We start from the raw sequence: 22,774 nt of genomic DNA, 5'->3' as shown, positions 1-22,774 counted from the left end.
ATTTGATTGCTAAGGATAGGGTCACAGCAGGCTTCATGAGAGGGTGACCTTTTACAGAGTGAGATTTCAGGGTCCCCAAGTGTGTCTCCCCACCCACAGTGCTCTCCCCTGCATATTAATGGCTAAAATCCCACCACTGGAGTCTCATTCCTTTGCCTTAACACTTTCCATTACGTTTTTTAAGGGAAATATTTCTGAGATGGCCTCATCTGTCACCTACACTTTGGGATAAGTGGGTTTATCAGATCATTAGAAAAGGTGGGAATAGGAGGGTTAATAGTTGAGAGGAGTGGAAAGCCCAGTGGGCATAGTTCTGACTAACAAAAAAAAGCTACAGAAGGAGAACTGGGAGATAGCAACGACAGACATTACTCACTTCAGAATTATGAATAAGCGTCACTGTATTATGTTCCACTAAACTTTGCTTCTCGTTTGTCAACTTCCTAGGACAAATTTTCATTGGTTATTTCTAAGAAAAAAATCCCACTTGGTTGACTCTTCACCTTTAAGAGTTTCAAAAATGAGATACCAGAAGTTAAGCGTCTTTTCTCATTTCTCATAAATTATTTTCCCCATGTTTGATGATGTAAAAGAGGTTTGACCAGGGATTGCCCCAGGAAGAGTGAGTCATCTAAGATACTTGTCACAGCAGAGTTGTATGTAAGAGGAAGAAATTCTCTGTGTATATTAGATTAACTCTTGTGCTTCTACTTATACATTTTTATTCAGGGACCTGGATTTAGTGCTGATGGCTGCTTTGCACCATCTAATTTTGGATTAGCCAATATTTGGTTTCATGCACGACATAGTTTTTCCTTAAAAAAAAAAACAACACTCTCTCCTCTTTTAAATTATTGAAATTCTTAGCACTTTATTCATTCACTGCATTTAACTATGCTGGATATTGGCAACTCAATGGTGAGGAAAACAAATATAATCCCTTCTCTTTGGGAGCTTACAGACTAGAGGGGGAGAAAACATTAGCAAATCAATCAGGAAAATAACTCTAATTTACAACTGTGACACAAGCGATGGAGAGTTACACAGTTCCATAAAAGTATATAACAGGAGGACCTGACTGAGGTGGTCAGAAGGACAGGAAACATTAAAAGTAGGGGAAACTACATGTACTAAGGACCTGTGGTGAGAAGGAATGTGACATATTGAAGAAAGTAAAAAAAGCATAGAGAACTAGAATGTAGAAAGTGAGACAAAAGAAGTAGGCAAGGGCGATTATTGTGTTAAGAGTTTCTGGTTTTTATCCTAAGAGCAATAGGAAACCCTGAAGGGTTTTAACTAAAGAGGGATATGATCATCAGGGTTGAGTTTTGAAAAGAATCATTCAGGCTGCAGTACCAAAGATAGACTGGAGGAAGGCGAGGTTGAAGAAAGTAAGAGCAGTGAGAAAGATATTGCAATAGTCCAAGCAAGAGATAAGTCCTTTGGGCTAAGATGATGGTGGCAGAGACTGTGGGGTGGTGGGAATAGGGAGAGTGGTGAAGGTCTCAGAAATGAGATGTCCAAATGGTAGGACCGAAGGGGTGATGAAGGTGACTGAAGGGTGAGAAGATGCTCAGGTTTCAGATTTAGGTAAATGCATGACTGACTATGCCATTCAATGTCAGTAAGAACACTGAAAAAGGACCAAATTTGGGAGGAAGATCAAGAATTCCATTTTCAAGTATTGAACTGGAAATGACTTTGAGACAAAAGAGTTTTATATTCAAAACTCCTTTGGAATACAGTAAGGTATCCTTAATTCACAGTAATATCAGAGATGCATTAAACTTGATCACATTTTGCAAATCAGTAAGTAAATAAACAATTTAAAATTGAGGGTGTTGTACTCCATCTTGCTACTTTGCTTTAATTATTGACACAATTTCAAAGTGTGTTAGTAAACATGTTATATTTTTAGAAACAATGAAGTTGTGGCAATGGGGGTCTACACTCCCATACTCAAGCTGGTAAATCCTGGCTGAGGCAAACAGGGTGGGGGGTGGGGGCTGGGTGGGAAGCAGGGGGTATGTGTGTGTGTTTTCTGGAGAGATTTATTGAGCTAAATGAAACAGTGAGGTTCATTGGTATTTATGAATGGTTCATTAGTGCAACTATCTGAACACAAGGTGAATTCGCATTAAATGATAAGACTTCCTAATAATTAGTATGCGCCACTCTTTGGAATTTGTAATTAGAGGAAAGAGGCAGAATGAAAGGAAATTGATAAAAGGGTAGTTGTTATAAAATTAAAACCCTTTAAAGCCAATTCCATTTCTTTGTGAAGCAAATAAGGTAAAGGGGATCAGAAGAAGAGAAAATGTACTTCCTCTCTTAGTTGGCAACTCAAATTCAGGCTAGATCAGAGTTTCTGGTTTTTATCCTAAGAACAGTGGAAAATCCCTGAAGGGTGACATGTTCAGAATTGGTTTCTGAAAAGAATTACCTGAGCAGTACTGACATCAGGGGCTGGATAATTCCTTGTTGTGAGGGACTGACCGGTGCATTATAGAATGTTTAGCAGCATCTCTGGTCTCAACTCGCTAGCTGCCAATAGCAGTCACCACCCCCTCCCCCCTTGAACTGTGACAACCAAAATGTCTCTAGACATTATGAAGATATCACCTGAGGAGCAAAATGGCCTTGTTTGAGAACCACTGGACTAAATCTAGAATCCTGAGAATGTCATTTGACAATCATTTCAGGGTCTATTGGCTTTTACTTTGTTGCCTAAATATTTACTGAGGACCTTGTTTGTTTTGCTGTTCAGAGAGGAGCAACACTTAGTCCCTCTGCTTTGTAAGGCGTCTATGACGGTAGGGAAGGGATGGGGGACTGATAAACTTAGAAATTAAAGAAGGATGCAGAAGGATGCGCTCTCACGTGGCATGGAGGTTGCCACATTAGCCTAGAATAATCTTGTAGCTGGGATTTTCTCAGTGGCAGACCTCAAGATCACACCTATCAATGACCAGGGTTGGCTATGTTCATTAATGAGAGAATAATCCACATGGAATATTTTTGGCATAAAGTCTCTCCTGACTTCTCTGGAACTTTGCCTGATCTGTTGCAGCCTTTCTCTTCTATCTTTCCCTCTCCCCTGACTCCATATAGCCCAACCAACATGATTAAATTTCACTGAGCTTGGTGAGGGGGTGATTTTCTTCAACTTGCCTGATCTGCCTAGCAGTTACCATTCCATATTTCTCATCCCATAATAAGTAACCCCTGCCACGCCATAGACATGATTCTCTCTCGAGTGAAAATCAACTCTCACTGCCAACCCCACAGCCTTCTTTCTGAGTTCCTTTTGACCTTGTTGGCATCCCTCCCCTTTGTTTCTCCTTCCTAGGTTTCCTTGGTCCTCCCTTGCTTTTCTTCCCACGGGGCTCATTTTTTTCTTTTCGGCCTCTTCCTCATTGACTTTTGGACCACATGGCTGACTCCAAGTATTTAGTGAATTTAAATACCTGATATGGTTTGATTCCTCAATATTCCTCTCTCACTTAAAGTGAGGAAGCGTATTTGTAAATAAAATGGAACAAATCTATTAACTAACACCAAAAGAAATATTTTCAAGATTAAATCCTCCACTGTAAACTCTGCAGTCAGGCTGGCTCCTTTTTAAAAGGAATGCTATTTTTGCTCAAGCTGAAGACATCGTTCTGACATCCTGCATCCTCTGTTCCCACCCGATGCAAATGTACAAAAGGCACTGACTCACCCTGAAAGCTGGTCCTCTTTGTTTTTCTTTCACACCTCTGGAGCAGCTGGGGGGGGGGGGGGAAAGAGTCATTTCTGTGCAAGAAAATTATAAAAAATTTTCAAAGCTGGTCCTCAGTATCTTTAGGAAACTTTTAATTCATTTAGGAAAATATGGAAATGAATGCTTTTTTGGACATTTTTATAGTGCCTTTTGATGAAAATCCCCAAGGACCCAAGCGATTGGAAGAACTGGACATCTGCTCAAGATTTTTGTGTTGAAGAAGGGGGGACACTTGTCGCCATTGAAAACGAGGTGGAACAAGGTAGAGTACTCAATGTTCAATCAGGCAAAAATCACCATTTTTATTCAAGCGTCTGTTAAAATAGTCCTCCAAAATACTAACATTTCCAAATCAACATTTTAAGTGTTATATTGCTGGTGACACGTAAGTTTTCAGTCTGACCTATAAGGTTTATATCATGACATCTGTAAAAGTTAGTACACTCCATTGTTTACAAACTGCTGATTTTTGGGAGCCTTTTGTCTCACCAGGCGTAGTGGAAAGAATAAGGATATATTTATGATCGGCATTTCAAAATGGCTAAAATAATCTGAGGTATAGTCGATTATAATTGCATGGTATAATTTTTTAGATCCCTTTAGACTTACCTACACACTTTCATTTGCTATTTAGGCAATAATCGTATACTTTAGTTAAGTATAATGGATAAACCCTCTTTTGTTTAGAAAGGCATTGAATGAACACTGGAAATTGTTTTACTAATGATATGATGAAATCCCAGGCTTAGCCAGCTAATTGCTGTCAATTTAAACTGAACAAAAGTGACAGAGACGGCATCATCTTAATAAGGACAAAGTAACAAATTCCTACAGTTGATTCGTAATTAAGTTTTGCTATCATTTAAATAAAATCATAGCTATAAACAGAATTTGATGATTACCCAAATGGTTTATATGGTATTAAATTTGATAATGTATTCTTATTTTTCAGCTTTCATTACTATGAATCTTTTTGGCCATACCACTAATGTGTGGATAGGGTTACAAAATGATGATTACGAAAAATGGCTAAATGGAAGGCCCGTGTCATATTCTAATTGGTCCCCATTTGATATAGTAAATGTAAGTTTTAAGATTTATTTTTTAGAAATCATTTTAGCAAGAGATCCTATTTGAGACTTGTTTACTGAAGTTTTTCTTTTTTTACTTCCTATATTTCGTAGGCATAAATTTTTATTAGTTGGTTGTTAATATATTAATTTTTAATAATGTAATTTCATATAATTGTCATGTGTTCCATGAATATAATTTCTTTACTCATCACAATAATTATTTATTTTGTGGGTTATGAACTGATTTGTGAACAGGTTTATTAAATGCAAATAAAGGAATAACAGTGTTTGAATTTTTAAAATTATGTCCTTAATAAAAATATCAACGTTATAATAACGTTATATGTTACCATTTTTAAAAAAACATGTATTCTTTTGAAGATTCCAAGTCATAACACCACCGAGGTTCAAAAACGCATTCCTCTCTGTGCCTTGCTGTCAAATAATCCTAATTTTCACTTCACTGGAAAATGGTATTTTGAAGACTGTAGAGAAGAAGGCTATGGGTTTGTTTGTGAAAAAATGCAGGGTAAGAAATATTTGTTTTTTTATTCCTTTCATTTCCATGGCCCACTCTTCTCTTCCACATTTGTTTTACACACTGTATAAATGATAGTTTCATAGCTAAGTGCCAGCACTTATTTTTTAAGCTTTACATATATATGGTCACTTAATCTCCACTACCTCAGGGTTGTGCCCCCTAGTGGGGTTCTAAGGACTCCAGAGACCACTTGAGTGATGACCAAGTTTATGCATCCATCTTGGTCATATTAAAAGGCTTTACTGCTTGTTCTAGGATTATGTGTCTGTTCAGATATTTTAAAAAAGACACTGAAAATATGTTGGAAGAGAGTCAAGGAAATAAACCAACTCAATACTTACTCCTTTCTTGGAACCCTAAAATGGTCTCTGTGGCTAAATATGGCAAACAGCACGTTTCTAGATATCAGAACCCCCAACGACTTCTGGTATGAAATACCAAAGCTATAGTATTACAGGTAGCCAGTGGGGGCATGAACAATGTGAATGCACTGTAAGTGACCTTGAGTAACAAAAATAAAAACAACAACAACAACAGCTCACATCTCATGCCTTTACTGAGTCCCAGGCTTCCCTAGAAGGCCATAATTTGTGTCTGGAGCTGTGTGGAATTCCAGGCAGCCTAGGCTACCTATGCTTACTTGGAATATGAATTATACCTCTCAGTGTTGCATACATGTGAACTCTTTGATGATACTAAGTATCAACCCATCCTCAGAAAAGCCGTTCCAGAGAAATCCTCTTTCCTAGTTCACAGTTATCACTTTAGCATGGTAGTGGTCAGGAACTGAAAGATACCAGATCAGCTATAGCAAGAGTATTATAAGAAGAGCAGAGTCTCGTCAGAAAAGAAATAACATCAATACGTCATTACTTGTACACTTATGATGCGCCTGGCACTGTGCCTTGCTTTTTATAAGTATTGTGTCATAAAGTCCTCCCGACACTTCTATGAAGTAGGTAAAAGTCTCCGCATTTTACAGATGAGGAACTTGAGGCTTAGGAAGAATAAGTAACATACTCAAGTTCTCTCAAATACAATGATTCTATTCTAGGACCTTGATGTTGATCTCTTCTTGAAATGTACTCTCTGACCACTTTCTCTCTTTGATATTTTTGGGACTAACAATGTTTATGTTCTTTTGGAGATAGTATAGAGCAGTGGTGGTGGAGTTCAAATCCCACCTGGGTTCCTATTCCACCTCTATAAATAAACTGTCAGTCAAGTTTCTTATCTTCTCTGAACCTTGATTTCTGCATCTGTAAAATGGAATAATAACTATCTCACAGACTCTACATATATACAATGCTTAGCAAGTTCCTAGCATGTGTTTAACAAACAATTGTTGCTTTTGTTATTATTGTTTCTAATATATTATTATTCAACTACACAAGTTCTTGTAGTCTACAGTGAATATCCAAATTCTGACTCCTCTTCTTTGTGTGCCATGTGAGTATGTGTTTACATTGGGTTTCGAACCTAAAGTCTTTGATCTGCCTGAAAGAATAAAGATATCTGAATAAAAAGAGAGACAAGGGCAAAGTCAAGACCCCCAGTTTTGAACTTGGTTTCCAGTGGATCTTTCTCAGGGCAGCAGATGGCAAAATCATAGTGCTCAAAATCACTTATGTTTTGAAACTTGATGAAATCAATAACATAGGGAGAAACTCATATATGTGAAAATACAGGGGCATGTCTTAGTGGGGAAAACCAGTTAAATTGGTATTTGGGTCACACATACAAAGAATTTCAGTTACTTTAATTTTAATAATTGTTATCATTTTTAAATGGCTACTTTGGTATTATGTTGGTTTTGTATAAATAACATTTAGTCTTGGTACATCAGCTGGCAAACAGACTTCTACAAAGAAAAACAGATGATGAAAGTGTGGTCCATCAAAATTTAATTGGTGAATAGATTAATTTTACTTTGGTTTTACAATATGTACTACTGCTATACTGAGGTAACAGTTTCAGGAAAAGTCAAAGCCTCACCCTGCCATTTTTATTTGGGAGAGTGTGACAAGAAGAGGAGAGGAGAGCAAGAAGCAGCATTTATTGAGTGCCTGCTGTGTTCCACATCCTACAGTAGGTGCTCTATGTGCATATCTCCTTGAATTTTACCCACACGCCTCTAACGAAGGCCTTAGTAATCTCTTACAGACCAGAAATTTAAAGTTTAGAGAGATTAACTAATTTGGCTATTTAGGGTCAGGACTGCGATCGAGTCCCAGGTCTTTGGACCTATCCACCATGCTCCTTTTCAACCCCAAACGTGATAAAAACCAGTATACAGAGAGAAATCCCAGCCACCTTGGATCAGACAGTTGAGAAATGCTTATCTTTTTTGTGTGTTTTAGGATGCCTAAACTTGGCCTAAAGATAGTACAGAACAAAAAGGCAAAGGCACTTAGTAAAGAGGAAACATCTGTATGTAACACATGAGCTTGGTTCTCACTTGATCACAGCCACTCATTTATACAAAGCACCAATGATCATGTGTGGGAAAACCTTGTCTTTTAATTTATAAATCTTGACTCTGATAGGTGACATATTAATAGTAATGGTTTCTAAGAACTGTATGTATTTCTAAGCATTAACTTATTTTTTAACTTCTCTGTAGAAATTATACATGTTAGCATTAAACATGATAGCAATTATCATACAGTCCCAAAAGTTTAATAAAGTATTATATCTGAGAATATGCACTTGTAAATTGTGTTTGCAAAGCAGTGTTTGACTACATTATATATGTTAATATTCTCTTAGTAAGTATTAAGTTCTGCCAGCGGCAGGCGTTAGGCTGAGTGTACCTAGTAGAAGTAAGCTTGCCTAAGGAGATCCTATCAGTTCCACCAAAAAGTGGTCAGTTTGACAAGGGATTGTCAAAACTGGGAAATCTAGAAATGATTCAATATATGTTTATATATATATTTAAAACTCATTCATTAAATTTCCTAAGTGTTTTCATTCTTTAGTATTACCTATGCTTACAGGTATTGTCTTCAGTTTGAAATAGTCAATTCTGGGAAGAAAAACTCTGATGTTAACGACAGCATGGATCATCGTACAGGGATCCATGCCAAGCTTTGCCTCCCCCTTCTCATCCAGGTTCTACAAATAATTTTTATTGTTCTTTTTCTAGATACTTCTGGACACAGTATAAATACATCTGATATGTACCCAATCCCCAATACCTTAGAATATGGAAACAGAACTTACAAAATAATTAATGCAAATATGACTTGGTATACAGCACTAAAAACCTGCCTGATGCACGGAGCAGAACTGGTCAGCATTACAGACCAGTACCACCAGTCTTTCCTCACTGTTATCCTCAACCGGCTAGGACATGCCCACTGGATTGGACTGTTCACTGAAGATGTAGGTGTCCTAAAATCCCTTGGACAATCCTTGCATAATTAAGTTTCATATCTACATCCTTAGTGATATAGCCACTGAAATCAGCACAGAAAAAAAAAAAGCCATGAAATAACAGTAAATGTAACATTTAGGTAATTGGATTATACAATAACTACTGACCAACCTCATGAGCAGCATATAACTACAAAAGGTGTCCCTTTTTAGGGTAAACATCTACTTGCCTAATTTCTGGAAATTCATGCCCTTCAAAGTTTCTCTGAAGATGTCTGAAAAATTTCAGGATACTGACTTATATGTGCACTGGAATACATACTGAACTCAAGCACCTGCGTTTGGGTAATATGTTGCCTTTAAAGAATCCCCAAGAAAAATGAATCATGCTTCCTGCATAGAAATCCGGTTATTAATTAATTCAGTACCCCTTGGAATTTAACATGTGTGTTATTTTCCCCCTCTAGGGAAATGGTTTGGAAAGTAATATTTTTAAATTTTTTTAAATAAAAGTATTATACAATCAAATAGCGATCCTGACCTCTAGTTCTACTCCTCAAAGTTAATCACCGTAAACAGTTTCTTGTGTGTCATTTAGAAAGTTTCTGTGTATGCATATATATACACATGTAATGGATTAGTATGTATATTTTTTTAAAATATAAATGAGCTCATACTATATATACTGTCCTTAAGCTTGCTTTTAATTTAATATACGTTGTTCAGCTTTCTATGTCAGCTCATAAAAATCTAATACATTCTTTGAGACAGCAGCATATATGGATATACCACAATTTATTAAATCATTCTCATGTGAATGGACATTTGGGTTCTTCCCAGTTTTCACAACTCCAAACAATGCACAACAAATATCCCTGTACAAGTAGGATAAATCCCCAGGAATGAAGTTGCTAAGTACCCTTTATAAATTTTAACAAGGGATGGTGCCAGATTGCCCTCTAAAATTTTGTGCCAATTTACATGCTAACAACAGTGTATGATAGCATCTAGTTTTTTCACATCCTTGCCAACATGGGGTATGTCAAAATTTTAATCCTTGCCAGTAGGATAGGTGGAAGGATGGTATTTCATGGCTGTTTATTGTATTTTTGTATTACAGAATTTTTAACTTTATATAGTCAATTTTGCTTTATGGCCTCTGGATTTTTTTTTATCAGACTCGGAAAAATTTTTCCCATGTCAAGAGTATAAAATATTTAGCCAAGTTTTCTTTAGCACTTTTATGTTTTCAATTATATGTATGAATCTTTGATCAATCTTAAATTTATTTTGGTGTAAAGAACAAGATATTGATTCAACTTCACTCTGATTGCTTACCAGGAAATTATGGTGGGAGGGAACCAAGGATTCCCCAAAACTAAAGAAGATATTGCTTATGGCAGATAGTCCTTTTTGTCAGGCCATTTCCACAAGCTGTCCTAGACTTCCTGAAATATAAGTCTAGATGTGGAAATATAAATCCATGCGTGAAGTGAGAGCTGCTCAGACAGCATTGGGTGACGTTGCCAGCATTCATGGCAAGGAAATGATGGCTCAGTTTCCCTCCACAGAATGGTCTTAATTTTGACTGGTCAGATGGCACCAAATCCTCCTTCACGTTTTGGAAAGACGATGAGTCATCCTTCCTGGGTGACTGTGTTTTCGCCGACACCAGTGGACACTGGAGTAGCACAGCCTGTGAGTCATATCTGCAAGGAGCCATTTGTCACGTGCCCACAGGTAGGTTCAATTCTATTCAACTCAAGAAATACATACTGTGAACCTACTGTATGCAAGGCACTGTGCTAAGCAAGAGCTGTGAGGGAAAGTAGTAAGAAGTATCTGCCCTCGAGAAGTATTCGGTCTGGTAGGTGATGTACAAATGTGTTACATGAGGCAGGGCTACCAAATGATATAAGAGCCATAGCAAGTGCTGTGGGGGGTTAGCAAGAAAATGGACACATCAGATCCACTCGGGGAAAAGCAAAAAGCCTTCTTGAAGGACAGGACTGTGGAAATTGGTCTTGAAGAATGGGTGTGATCAGGAAATGATGGGACATGGAGAGGCATTCTGAGCAGAAAAGCTTGGGCAGACATGGGAGGAAGAAAGGACTGGGCATGTAGCTGAGCAAAGCTGGTGTTGAGATTTTCCTGCATGGCAGGTTTTTGGTAAGAGAGAGGTAGGAAATCAGGTTAGAAACGTAGGTTAGGAGCATGTGTGGAGGACCTTGAATACCACTGAAGATTTATGTTTAAGTCAAAGATTAATAGGATTCTAGAGCATCATCATCACCATTATGGTAATAATATTTGTATTTATATTATATATGTATATATAAAACATGACAGTAATGATAATAGTATCTCATTACACTGAATGTTCACCTCGCCCAACCAGATGAGCATTATTTTAAAGATGAAACTTAAACTCAGAACATTAAATAGCTTCCTGAAGATCTCACAGATGTCTGTCAACAGCACCAGGAGCAGAAGCCAAGTTTCCTTGATCTCTGATATCGTGTTTATCCCATTAAATCAGGTCCCCTTTCCTTTGATTGCTATGGTGTACAAAAAGAAATTTCCTTAACACTAACTGGTTTCTTTTTAAATCTCTCATTTAGTAAATGTGCATGTATTTACTTACTCTCTGGATACTGTAAGTCAAATAGCACACACATTATGTAAGTTCAGCTCAAAACAATTCAGGACAAAAATATAAATGATAGCCATATGTATTGGGAAACCTAATTCTCCTTCTAAAACACCATGAAGTTATCCTTCTTTTTTAAATAACGCTACATTTATTGAGTGCTTAAGTGACAGGCACTAGCTCACCTAACTTCTTAAGTTGTAAGAAAGATGTTATTGTTAGCTCTCTTTTACGTGTGTGGGAGTGTGGGGAAGATAGGTAACATACCCACAGCCATGCACCTAGATTCTCAGTGTGGGTGCATCTGACTCTCATGCTTGCCCTCTGAAACAAAGACTTCCCCCAATTCCCCTTAGTTATGTGTTGTGTTATGTTATGTCATGATATGATATGTTGTTATGATATGATTTCTTATGTTATGATATGTTGTGTTATGTCATGATATGTTATGATATGTTATATATTATGTTATACTAATGTTATGTTATGTTATGATATGTTACTTTATTGAATGCTTTATTTTCTCTAAGTTGACTAGCAGGTAAGGATTTACTAAATCTTCAGCACCGAATGGAACACATTCTGTGCATTTGGAAGTGTCTTTCACCAACTTCATTCAGCTGCCAGTATTTCTCTGAATCACATCCCCCAGTTTTTCCAACCTTTAGGACACTAATTGTAAATATTAAAGATAACACCCAAACTAAGCCTATGAAGCTATGCATGAATATACCCTGTTATGTGTAGGAAAAGATTATTTCTGCCAGACATGCTATAAGCCATTCCAGTTTTGTAATCATTTACATTAAACCCACTCTTTCAGAGTATTATCATGAAAATCTCATTACATATATTTATCTTGGTCTTTCATAGAATGTAATGCAATGTTTATCTCAATAAGTGAACCCAGTCACCACCCTGAAATCATAACTCACTTTGTTCATAGAAACAAGACCATTTGGATACCCAGAGTTGTGCTCAGAAACATCTATTCCCTGGATAAAATTCAAAAGTAATTGCTACAGTTTTTCTACCGTCTTAGACAGTACGAGTTTTGAGGCTGCTCACGAATTTTGCAAAAAGGAAGGTAATTCTTTTGTTGTGGTAAAATGCTTTCAATGTGTTCCTTCTTGACATTTCAGTAAACAATGTAGTTTTCTTCATTTGTCTGATTATTTAGTGATTTTAGAGGCAACAAAAAGAATTGAAAAAGTAAATATTATTGAATTTGCTTGTTTGGGGGATGGCTAAAATGTTCAATGTCCAGTATACAATTAAAAACCCAAGACAATATCTCAGGATACTGCACTTTCCCAAAAAAGTGTTCCCTTTGAATGAATTTGAATTATGAATCTTTAATGTTCCTGAAAATTAATATTCTATTCTTTAAGTACAAGCTTGTATCTTTTAATAAATGTCATACTACTTTTAAAATTCTAATCAAAAATTACTTATTAACAATGGAAACTTTCACTTTTCAAAGCCTGAGCTTTTTAATTTTTTTATTGAAGTATAGTTGATTTACAATGTGTTAGTTTCTGGTGTACAGCAAAGTGATTCAGATATGGATAGATAGATAGTTAGATATATAGATATATATTCTTTTTCAGATTCCTTTCCATTATAGGATATTATAAGATATTGAATATAGTTCCCTGTGCAACACAGAAGGACCTTGTTGTTTATCTATTTTATACATAGTAGTATGTATCTGTTAATCCCAGGCTCCTATCTTATGCCTCCCCCAACTTTCCCCTTTGGTAACCATAAGTTTGTTTTCTATGTCTGTGAATCTGTTTCTGTTTTATAAATAAGTTCATTTGTTTCATGTTTTTAGATTCCACATATAAGTGATATCATATGATATTTGTCTTTTTCTGTCTGCCTTACTTCACTCAGTATGATAATCTCTAGGTCCATCCATGTTGCTGCAAATGGCATTATTTCATTCTTCTTTATGGCCAATATTCTATTGTGTATATATACCATATCTTCTTTATCCATTCATCTGTCGATGGACACTTTAGGTTGCTTCCATGTCTTGGCTATTGTAAATAGTGCTGCTATGAACGTTGGGGTGCCTGTATCTTTTCAAATTAAGAGTTTTCACCTTTTCTGGATATATGTCCAGGAATGGAATTGCAGGATCATATGGTAATTCTATTTTTCATTTTTTAAGGAACCTCCATACTGTTCTCCTTAGTGGCTGCACAAATTCACATTCCCACCAACAGTGTAGGAGGGTTCCCTTTCCTCCACACCCTCTCCAGCATTTACTATTTGTAGACTTTTTGATGATGGCAATTCTGACTGGATAGCATCTCGATATTATTGAGATGATATCTCAGTATAATTTTGATTTGCATTTCTCTAATAATTAGCAATGTTGAGCATCTTTTCATGTGCCTGTTGGTCAGCTGTATGTCTTCTTCGGAGAAATGTCTAATTAGGTCTCCCGTCTATTTTTTGACTGGGTTGTGTTTTTTTTGATATTGAGCTATATGAGCCGTTTGTATATTTTGGAAACCAAGCCCTTGCTGGTCACACTGTTTCCAAATATTTTCTCCCATTCCATAGGCTGTCTTTTCGTTTTGTTTATGCAAAATTTATAAGTTTAATTAGGTCTCATTTGTTTACTTTTGCTTTTATCTCTTTTGCTTTGGGAGACTGACCTAAGAAGACATTGCTATGATTTATGTCAGAGAATATTTTCCCTACATTCTCTTCTAGGAGTTTTATGGTGTCATGTCTTATATTAAATCTTTAGACCACTTTGAATTTATTTTTGTGTATGGTGTGTGAAGGAGTGTTCTAACTTCATTGATTTACATGCATTAAAGCCTGAGCTTTATGAATTATGGTATAGAAGACATTATTTTAATTGTATTTACATGTAAACACAAATAGTTATTCATTTGCTGTTTGTCTCTTTTATAGGATCTAATCTTTTAACAATCAAAGATGAAGCTGAAAATTCATTTCTCCTAGATCAGCTTTTAGCTTTCAGTTCTTCTGTCAAGATGGTTTGGCTGAATGCTCAATTTGATGGTGACAGTAAGTGACTGGGTAGAGAAGAGGAGAGGGCATAAATAAATACACAATGGTCAAGGTTGACGGAAATGGCATCTGCAAACCAGAAAACTTTCCTTGGATACATTGCTGTTTAAAAAAATATCATAAATCCTAAAGCCATTTCTTCCAAAGACATCATTGCTAACCCCTTTTTATACCTTCTTGCCCTTTGAAATAATCCCAGAAAACCAAAAATGAAAACAAACAAGTTTATCTCATACTTAATCTTGCATTATGAAGATGCTTGGCTGGAACTTTGTGTTCACAGACTTAGTCATAGACACCAAACCATATTTACTTGAAAATACCCCAGGTTTCTAAATGTTATAAGAGCACAACAGAGTTATGGAAATATTTCAGTGATAAATAGTGCTAGTAGAACTGTTATTTGCTACTCATAAAAACCAGCGTTTGTAATCGGATGAGAGCATGCTATTCTTTTCTTTATGTAACTGATGGTTGTTGAAAGTACTTGTAAAGAAAATTACTTTAACTGGTATAGAGAACTTGTTACAGTGGTGTACCAAGGTAGAGGATGGGTCCATGCTGGCAAGGAAGAGTATTTCAATCACCGACATTGCTTAAAACTTCTAGCACAGGGTGATAATAAAAAGCTGACTGACTTATGCTTAGTTTTATTGTTTGTTTTAAATCCTTATCACCTACACATGGATGGATTCTACCACTGCCCCCACCCCTTGGTATACCACTGGCTTGCTTTTTAAAGAAGCTCATTGTACTCTGTGCTCATAAAGGACTGTTTGCAACTACTTGATTTCTAAGATATTCAATACACTGAAGTAATGAAGTTTTTTTTTCTTTAAGCTTTTAAGTTCAAACTACAAATTTTATTATTCTATCTATAAATCTAATAAATTTTAAGGGGCACTTTACAACAAAAAAGAAGCTCACTGTAAAATTATTTTAGAAAGTTATCTACTTTGTAATGATATAGCTGTTAGGACTTTAAATGATTTCTTTAAATTGTTTGTAATGACAGGGAATATTTCAAATTCAAACTGTTACATTAAGAAACATGATATCTTGAATGAACTAAATTAGAACAATATATCTAAAATAAAGAGAGTTGTTCACAAGGCAATTTCACTTATACCTACCTTTTGATGTTGAGTTCATGACTGTTAGTGCATCAGATAAGGAGAGAGTCTCATTAAATTTAGGGGCTGCTTTTTAAGGTTCATTCCAGACTTAGCATGTTTGATAACCATGCACATAATTCATGTTAGCATTTTTTCCACAGATGAAACCATAAAGTGGTTTGATGGAACTCTCGCAGACCAGTCAAACTGGGGTATTAGGAAGCCAGAGATGGACCACGTCAAACCCCATCTGTGTGTTGCCCTGAGGATTCCCGAAGGAGTGTGGCAGTTATCCTCATGTCAAGACAAAAAAGGATTTATATGTAAAATGGAAGCAGGTGGGTAAAGTTAGAAAGTAAATCTTCATTTTGCTTCTACCTTGACTAAAGTTGACCCACCTCCTTAGCACTTAAAGCTTTTAAAATCTAAGTATTCAGAGAGTATTCAGATAGATTCTAACATTGTCGTCTTGTTTTACATCAAACAAGTCGGAGAACATTTCAGCTCCTTCCTCTGATATGAAGGAAAAAAATCATTATAAATCAAATCAAAGACTATGACTTTCTTGTGTCACCCTAGCTGTTAACTTAATGGGCAAAAGAAGAAGTTCACCTCAAGCAAATAGAGCTGGGAATGTAAACCAGCAACCCTCATTCTGGCAGCTTCTACTCAGAATTTTAAGCTCCATCTTTGGTCCCAGGAAATATAATTCAGGTCTAGCTATCCTTGTTGTGGATAAGTAGATGCGATTCTCTACTGCAGGCCATAATGTACTATAAAAGTCATATAACTTGATCTTGAGCTACATACTTAGGTTGTGGTGATTATAAATAATTTTAGAAATATAAGCCAGAAAATTCTAGTCCATTGCAAATAATAGAGCTTTCTAAGAGAAGACATTAACAAGGATCATTAACAGTGGGAAGGTGTTTATAGTAATCACAACAGTTTCTAGATGCTGGTATTAACAAAGAAGGAGGGATTGATATGGCCTGGGCTCCTGAAGACAACTTCATAGAGGGGATGAGTCTTTGGAATTGCAAAAGATAATGAGAATAGAGGAGGGAAGGAATATTGGATAAAAGGTCCAGAATGACTAAAGGCAGAAATTGAGAATGAGCTTCGACTGGACCACGTTAGGTGGTGTTGGGAATAAAACCGTATTACTGTAGGATCCATCCACAGAAAGTGCTGGGCTAAAGAGCTGAACTCCATGGTGAAGGATGCAGGGGACACCTACATGCTCTAGAGACACCAACAGTGGAGTCACACCCATCTGATGTAAAGGGAGACGGTTGTAATTTGAGTGATAGAACTGGAAACAAAAAAGGGAAGGTGGAAATGGGAAAAGAGAATCATCAGGCTTTGGTGACTGATTAGATATTGGGAATTAGAGCAAAAACTGGTAGGTGTGGGAACCAAACTTTGAAGCTCTGAAAGTGTAGATATCAACTCTGTGTGGAAACCATGACTAACCTATTAGTGTGGCCAAGCAACCGCTAGCATTCGACTATCAAGAACAAATCAGAAACATCTTATGTCTCTTCAGGACTTTAAAGCTTCCTGTACTACATAAGACACCTCTTTTATCCTACACAGCAACTTTCCAAGGCAGTGAAGCAGATACAGTATTCCCATGTTACAGATGAGAAAAGTACTTGTCCAAACTGAGGCTACATGGAGAACTACACTCCACATTTTCTGATTCCATATGCCCCTTCTATACCTGCCCGCTGCCTCCTTCCTGAGAATGAATACTCGTTTAACAGTCTTTCTTTAAAAAGTATCTTTACACATACACAATACTACATGTTTTCAATAATATTATGCAAAATTATACAATATTATTTTAAAATTGCAAAATCGAGGTGTTTTTTTTTTTAAAGTGTATTTTTGCTATTGGTAATGTTGACATTTCTTTTAAGAGTGAATGAGCATAAGTAGTGCACTAAGGCACTTCCTCCACTCACAAATCCTTTACTGCTCTGCCTCTGGGTCATTCCCTACATATTTCTCTGGATCTTTGCTTAGAGCAAAAATAGCAGAGTTCAAACTTTGATATAGAGTCTACTTGGAAAAGATACATTCTTACAGTAGAAAATCCTCAAACAGGAACCCTCTAACTTTTTGGATGGAGGAGCTATTATTCATTTCCCAAGATTCTTCAGATCTAAAAGGTGAGAAGGTCCTGATTATTTTAATCTTTGCAAAAAGCCAGGGAGGTTACCGTTGCTGGACCAACTCCACATCAGATCCCAACAAAACTGAGTTCCTTGCAGGCAGGGACTATATTTTACTCATATTTTTAATGCAGCACCGTGCTGAAACTGGATAGGGATTCTTCAGCTTAAAAAAAAAAAAGCAGTGTATGTGTTTGTGAGCACTAATAATGATTATTATAAATCAGGGGTCAGCAAACTTCTCTTTAAAGGACCAAATAGTAAATATTTCAGGCTGTAGGAGCCATATGGTTTCTGTCACACTGCCTTTGTAGCACAAAAGCAGCCATAGACAATAGAGACATTATTAGTGTGGCTGAGTTCTAATAAAACGTCATTTGTAAAAACAGGTGCCCAGATTTGATCCATGGACCATTATTTGCTGAGCCCTGCTATAAGCAATGACATAACTTTGCTGATTAAAAGGAAATTTTCATCTCAGTATTTTTTGTATTTGGTTTTAGATATTCACACAGTAAAGGAGGATCCAGGAAAATGTAGGTTTAGAACAGTAGTGAAAGTTTCGATTTTTCATAGAAATAATAAAATGGAAAGTAACGGGCTTCCCTGGTGGCGCAGTGGTTGAGAGTCCGCCTGCTGATGCAGGGGACACGGGTTTGTGCCCCGGTCCGGGGGGATGCCACATGCTGCTGAGCGGCTGGGCCCGTGAGCCATGGCCGCTGAGCCTGCGCGTCTGGAGCCTGTGCTCCGCAACGGAAGAGGCCACAACGGTGAGAGGCCCGCATATCGCAAAAAAAAAAAAAAAAAAAGTAACTATGTGACAGTATCTATCTTACTACTTGTCATTGAAGTTTTCTTTTTTTCATCTTCTTTCAGGACCAAGTCACAGCATTATACCCCTTGCAGTAGCAGTGACACTGATAGTAATTCTGGCAATTTCCACACTTTCCTTCTGCATATACAAGCACAATAGTGGTATCTTCAGGAGACTTGCACAGTTTGGAAATCCTTACTATCCTGCAACCAACTTTAGTACAGTAAATTTAGAAGAAAATATTCTCATTTCTGATCTTGAGAAGAATGACCAATAATAATGAAGTGAGAGGATGCCACGGCCATGAGAATGAGTAAAGAAGAGTACTTTCCTTTACAGACCAGATGCCGCTCTAATGTGAATCGTGTCACCATTTTAATTATTCTTAAAATGATTACTGGTTTTGAATTGTAACCAAATCAGATAGGTGTTCATTTATTCATTTCCTCGAACTGTGATCTATTCTTTAAAAGGGGAGATTTTACAATGGCTATTCTTCAGAAAACAAAAACTATTAAAAGAAACTCCCAAATGAAAACTCTCAAACCAATGTGAATAATAGTTTTTGCATTAATATGCTTCTACCAAAAATTTTTGGGAATTTTAAAACTAATCTGATATCTATTCAGACATTTGCCAATACTCATTCCATTAAAAGAGAGAGGCAGAGAAAAGCAAAACAAATTTTAAAGTCCTACACTTGTATAAGAGAGGAAAAAAGAAAAGGCTTTTGAGAGGTTTCTTGTTTGTTTTTTAATTTGATCAGTTTAACAGCAGGGTTTGGAAAACACTAATTTCTAAGCTTAAAACTCACAGGTTCTGGGCTCTATACTAGTATTTAGGGTGATATTCATTTTTATTAGTTCTGACTTCTCAAACTAAAGGAGAAGAAAAATAACCTTTCTTTAAGTAGTAAAAATCTTGGTTAGCAGCACAATTTCATAAGCAACCATGCAATGTGGCCTAAAATCATCAATTACTAAATGATGACAAAGTTGGATAGTTAAAAAATCTTATAGATAAGCTCAGAGGGACTTATTGTTATCCTAATACTGTTAAAATTCACAAGCTTTATCAAAGACTAAAGGTATAAAATGTATATATACCACTTCTCATAACCAAAAGATATAAATAACTTGAATTTAAAGGGGAAAAATGGAAGATGTGAATTACAGTTTCATCAGAACAAGACAAGTACTAAATAAATTACTCTTCAGCAGTAATCTAGATACCTTTGCTATATAAAGGAGTTTATTTGGGGAGTTCTATTGAGTAAACTAGGGTTTGGGGGAACCGACTCCATTTGCATTGGGCTAGTTCATGCAGTCAGGAAAAAATGATTAAAAGTATGATACTATCCATAAATTAAAACTCACAGATTTGATCTTCCTTCATTAATTTCTTATAAAGTAAAAGGACTTCATAATCAATGTTCAAAAGTTTACTCATTGCATAAATGTTTACTGAGTTCCTGTTAAGAACCAAGAGCCATTCTAGAAATTGGAGGTATTGGGGCGAGCACTTATTTTTGAATGAAGGAAAACCTACAGTAAACCAGTAAAGAAATGCATAAGAAGAAAATATCAGGTGATCATGAAAATTAAGTAAGGTTCTGTGATAGAGAGAAACTGGGGGAGTCTCCCTAGAGTGTGCATTTTAGTTATTACAACCAGCTGCCTCAAAACTGGTGACAAGTAGTCACAAGATGGAGCTTGGGAGAAAGTATGACTAAGTTTCTGAGTGGAAAACTATCATCATTAGAAATACGATTTGAAGAACGTGTCCTAAGAATGAAGTCCTTGCAGCCTGAAACAGTTAATACAGCTTCCAAAAGCAGCTCTTTGCTACTGCTGTGCAGTTTACACACTGAGACAATCTACTTCCATAATTTTGTTTGTTTGGGGACTTTATTTTTTTTTAAGATATTACATTATGTGACAGTTGTATATCTATGACTCAAAGGAAACATTGGTTTGGACTAACCAGATGTTATAAAAGCTCAATTTAATAATCTGTCAAGTGAAATTAAAGTTCTGTTCTTTTTAGTGGACTTGGTAAAAACTGCTAATCAATTATCCTTCCAGTCAAGGTATATTGAAGTTGAGTAGTCAGTCACACATAAAAATTTGACCAAGTATGTCATTAGTAAAGTGGTTCTGCAGGAAAGAAAAAACTGTATTGCTCGTCAGTGCTCTGTACTTTGATATTTAGTATTGAACCACATCCTAATGGACAGATCACACGCTGCTTCCCATTACTGAAATTTCAGAAATAGGAATTACTGAAATACTCTGTTTTATTCACATACGTGCACTTTTAAAAACTTTCTTCCACAACTATTTTTAATCTGAGCTAGGTTTCATGCTATACATGAAAAGAAAAAAGTAGCAGGGTCACAAACTCATTCACACGTAATTAATGTGCCCCCTCCAGAAAACAGTCAATTATTTTCTATAACTCTGAGTAATAGGAAATCTTGGATTTTTCCAACTGAAGGTATATTGGGCTCTTCCAATTCCAACAGTCTTCTTTCAGTTTAAATGTTTCTTCTATTGAAAGTTCCATTCCCTATCAAGGGTGCATTACATGGTCTCACTAGATAAACATTCAGTCTTCCGGAGTTTCCATTCCCTCCTCAAAATGGTGGTTGGATGTATGAGAACTTGTTGTGTCCTTGTAGTACTGTGGGGAGTAGGTGATAACTGACTGTGTCTGTGTTATCTGGTGTCCACTGATGGTAGCTGTCTGGCCCACACCTGGGAATTCTACTGGCGTCTCTATGAAGTCTGTATTTGGTGTAACCTGTAGTCTAGTCTCTTTGGACTGGCCCCATCCTGGCTTTCCCTGGCATTGCCTTATCCCTGGCTGTGACTCCCATTCAGTTCCGTACCTGGACATTACAGTTCTTGGCAATAAGGCCATGTCACCTCTGCAGCACTATCAGTTACTCCCTTGGTCAGGGGAGGCTTGATACTGGACCAAACAATCCCAAAATCTCATTGGCTTAACACAGCAAAGGTTTATTTTTCATCCACACTAACATGGGGTTGCAGGAAGACTTCAGTTATTCATTGGTCCAGGCTCCTCCTAAATAGTAGGTCCTCCATCTCCTAAGGCCTTGGTTGCCTCAGTGGGTCCCCTACCTCTGCCTGACAGAAGAAGTTAGAGATCTATCTTCGATTAATTATGTAGCTTCCATGGGCTATTGAAATACATTCTCTAAGTTAACAGTCTTTAAATTGAGAATATGTACCCTGTGGATACATAAAGACTTCCAAGGGATACAGGGGCATGGAGATATATATATATTTTTAGCAGTACGCGGGCCTCTCACTGCTGTGGCCTCTCCCATTGCGGAGCACAGGCTCTGGACGCGCAGGCTCAGCGGCCATGGCTCACGGGCCCAGCCGCTCCGCGGCATGTGGGATCTTCCCGGACCGGGGCACGAACCCGTGTCCCCTGCATCGCAGGCAGACTCCCAACCACTGCGCCACCAGGGAAGCCCCAATATTTTTAAGGAGCTCAGTTTCCAGACTCATTAACCTTTATATGTATTCTTTCTTAGAACTGACTTGCCTGAGATCAAGGTGTCATGCTGGTTCTTCTTTCCCACCTCTTTTTGCAGAAATGTCCTTTTCTACCTCAAAAAAAAAAAAAAAAAAAGACGTCTTTTACTCCAAATATTATGATGATGCCTTCTCTTGGTAAAATCCTCCATGGCACCAAAGACAAAATTTCAAAATAATGATGTCAGTGAAACTTCTCACGTAAATTCTCACGTCTTCCTCTGTTTTCATACATTTTTCTGTTAAGGATGAAGTGGTGGATTAGAAAAGGGTTATTTTGCCCCATGTTAGGATAGTCTAAATATGCATTGTGTATGTGTGTGTGTGTGTGTGTATATATATGTATATATATATATATATATATATATATAAACTGCAGGAAAGATAACTGCCTTCCTTTGAGACTTTATCTCATCCAGCCCCTGTCTATTATGAAAGACTATTTCTGGAGAGAAAATCTAGGGAAAGCAAAGTAAAGACAGTGCAGCTATTGATAAGACCCTGAGGTGTTACCTTATCTGGGCTAAGAGCTCATGGCAAGACTTTGCGCTTTATTTATCTTAGATTTCTAACTGAGCTTTGGGGATGAGTATTATCATGCTTATGTGAATTGCAAAATGAAATCAGACTTTTTTTGAAC

General features: G+C 36.8%; 1 protein-coding gene and 1 long non-coding RNA gene across 2 annotated transcripts in view; one reads left to right on the top strand and one right to left on the bottom strand.

Annotated features, from left to right (window-relative positions):
- The window catches only part of LOC307187425, a 73,230-nt gene extending 69,462 nt beyond the window's left edge, over positions 1–3,768 (bottom strand). The window contains exon 1 of the long non-coding RNA XR_013828602.1: positions 3,722–3,768. This is a non-coding gene — a long non-coding RNA (uncharacterized lncRNA). The remainder of the gene's footprint in view (positions 1–3,721) is intronic.
- The window catches only part of PLA2R1 (phospholipase A2 receptor 1), a gene marked incomplete at its 5' end in the record, with an annotated part of 117,308 nt that extends 95,461 nt beyond the window's left edge, over positions 1–21,847 (top strand). Inside the window, 10 exon segments of the mRNA XM_079923463.1 lie at positions 3,908–4,025; positions 4,716–4,846; positions 5,218–5,365; positions 8,523–8,761; positions 10,324–10,492; positions 12,349–12,489; positions 14,340–14,456; positions 15,736–15,912; positions 18,631–18,839; positions 18,841–21,847. Of these exon segments, the coding sequence (XP_079779589.1) occupies positions 3,908–4,025; positions 4,716–4,846; positions 5,218–5,365; positions 8,523–8,761; positions 10,324–10,492; positions 12,349–12,489; positions 14,340–14,456; positions 15,736–15,912; positions 18,631–18,839; positions 18,841–18,885 (1,494 nt within the window). The 3' untranslated portion in view covers positions 18,886–21,847.
- Between the last annotated feature and the right edge of the window lie 927 nt (positions 21,848–22,774).

This window comes from Stenella coeruleoalba (assembly GCF_951394435.1).
Source record: "Stenella coeruleoalba genome assembly, chromosome: 6".
In the NCBI taxonomy this organism is placed as follows: domain Eukaryota; kingdom Metazoa; phylum Chordata; class Mammalia; order Artiodactyla; family Delphinidae; genus Stenella; species Stenella coeruleoalba.
Note: the sequence above shows the minus strand (reverse complement) of the source record. Positions and strands in the feature narration are given on the sequence as shown.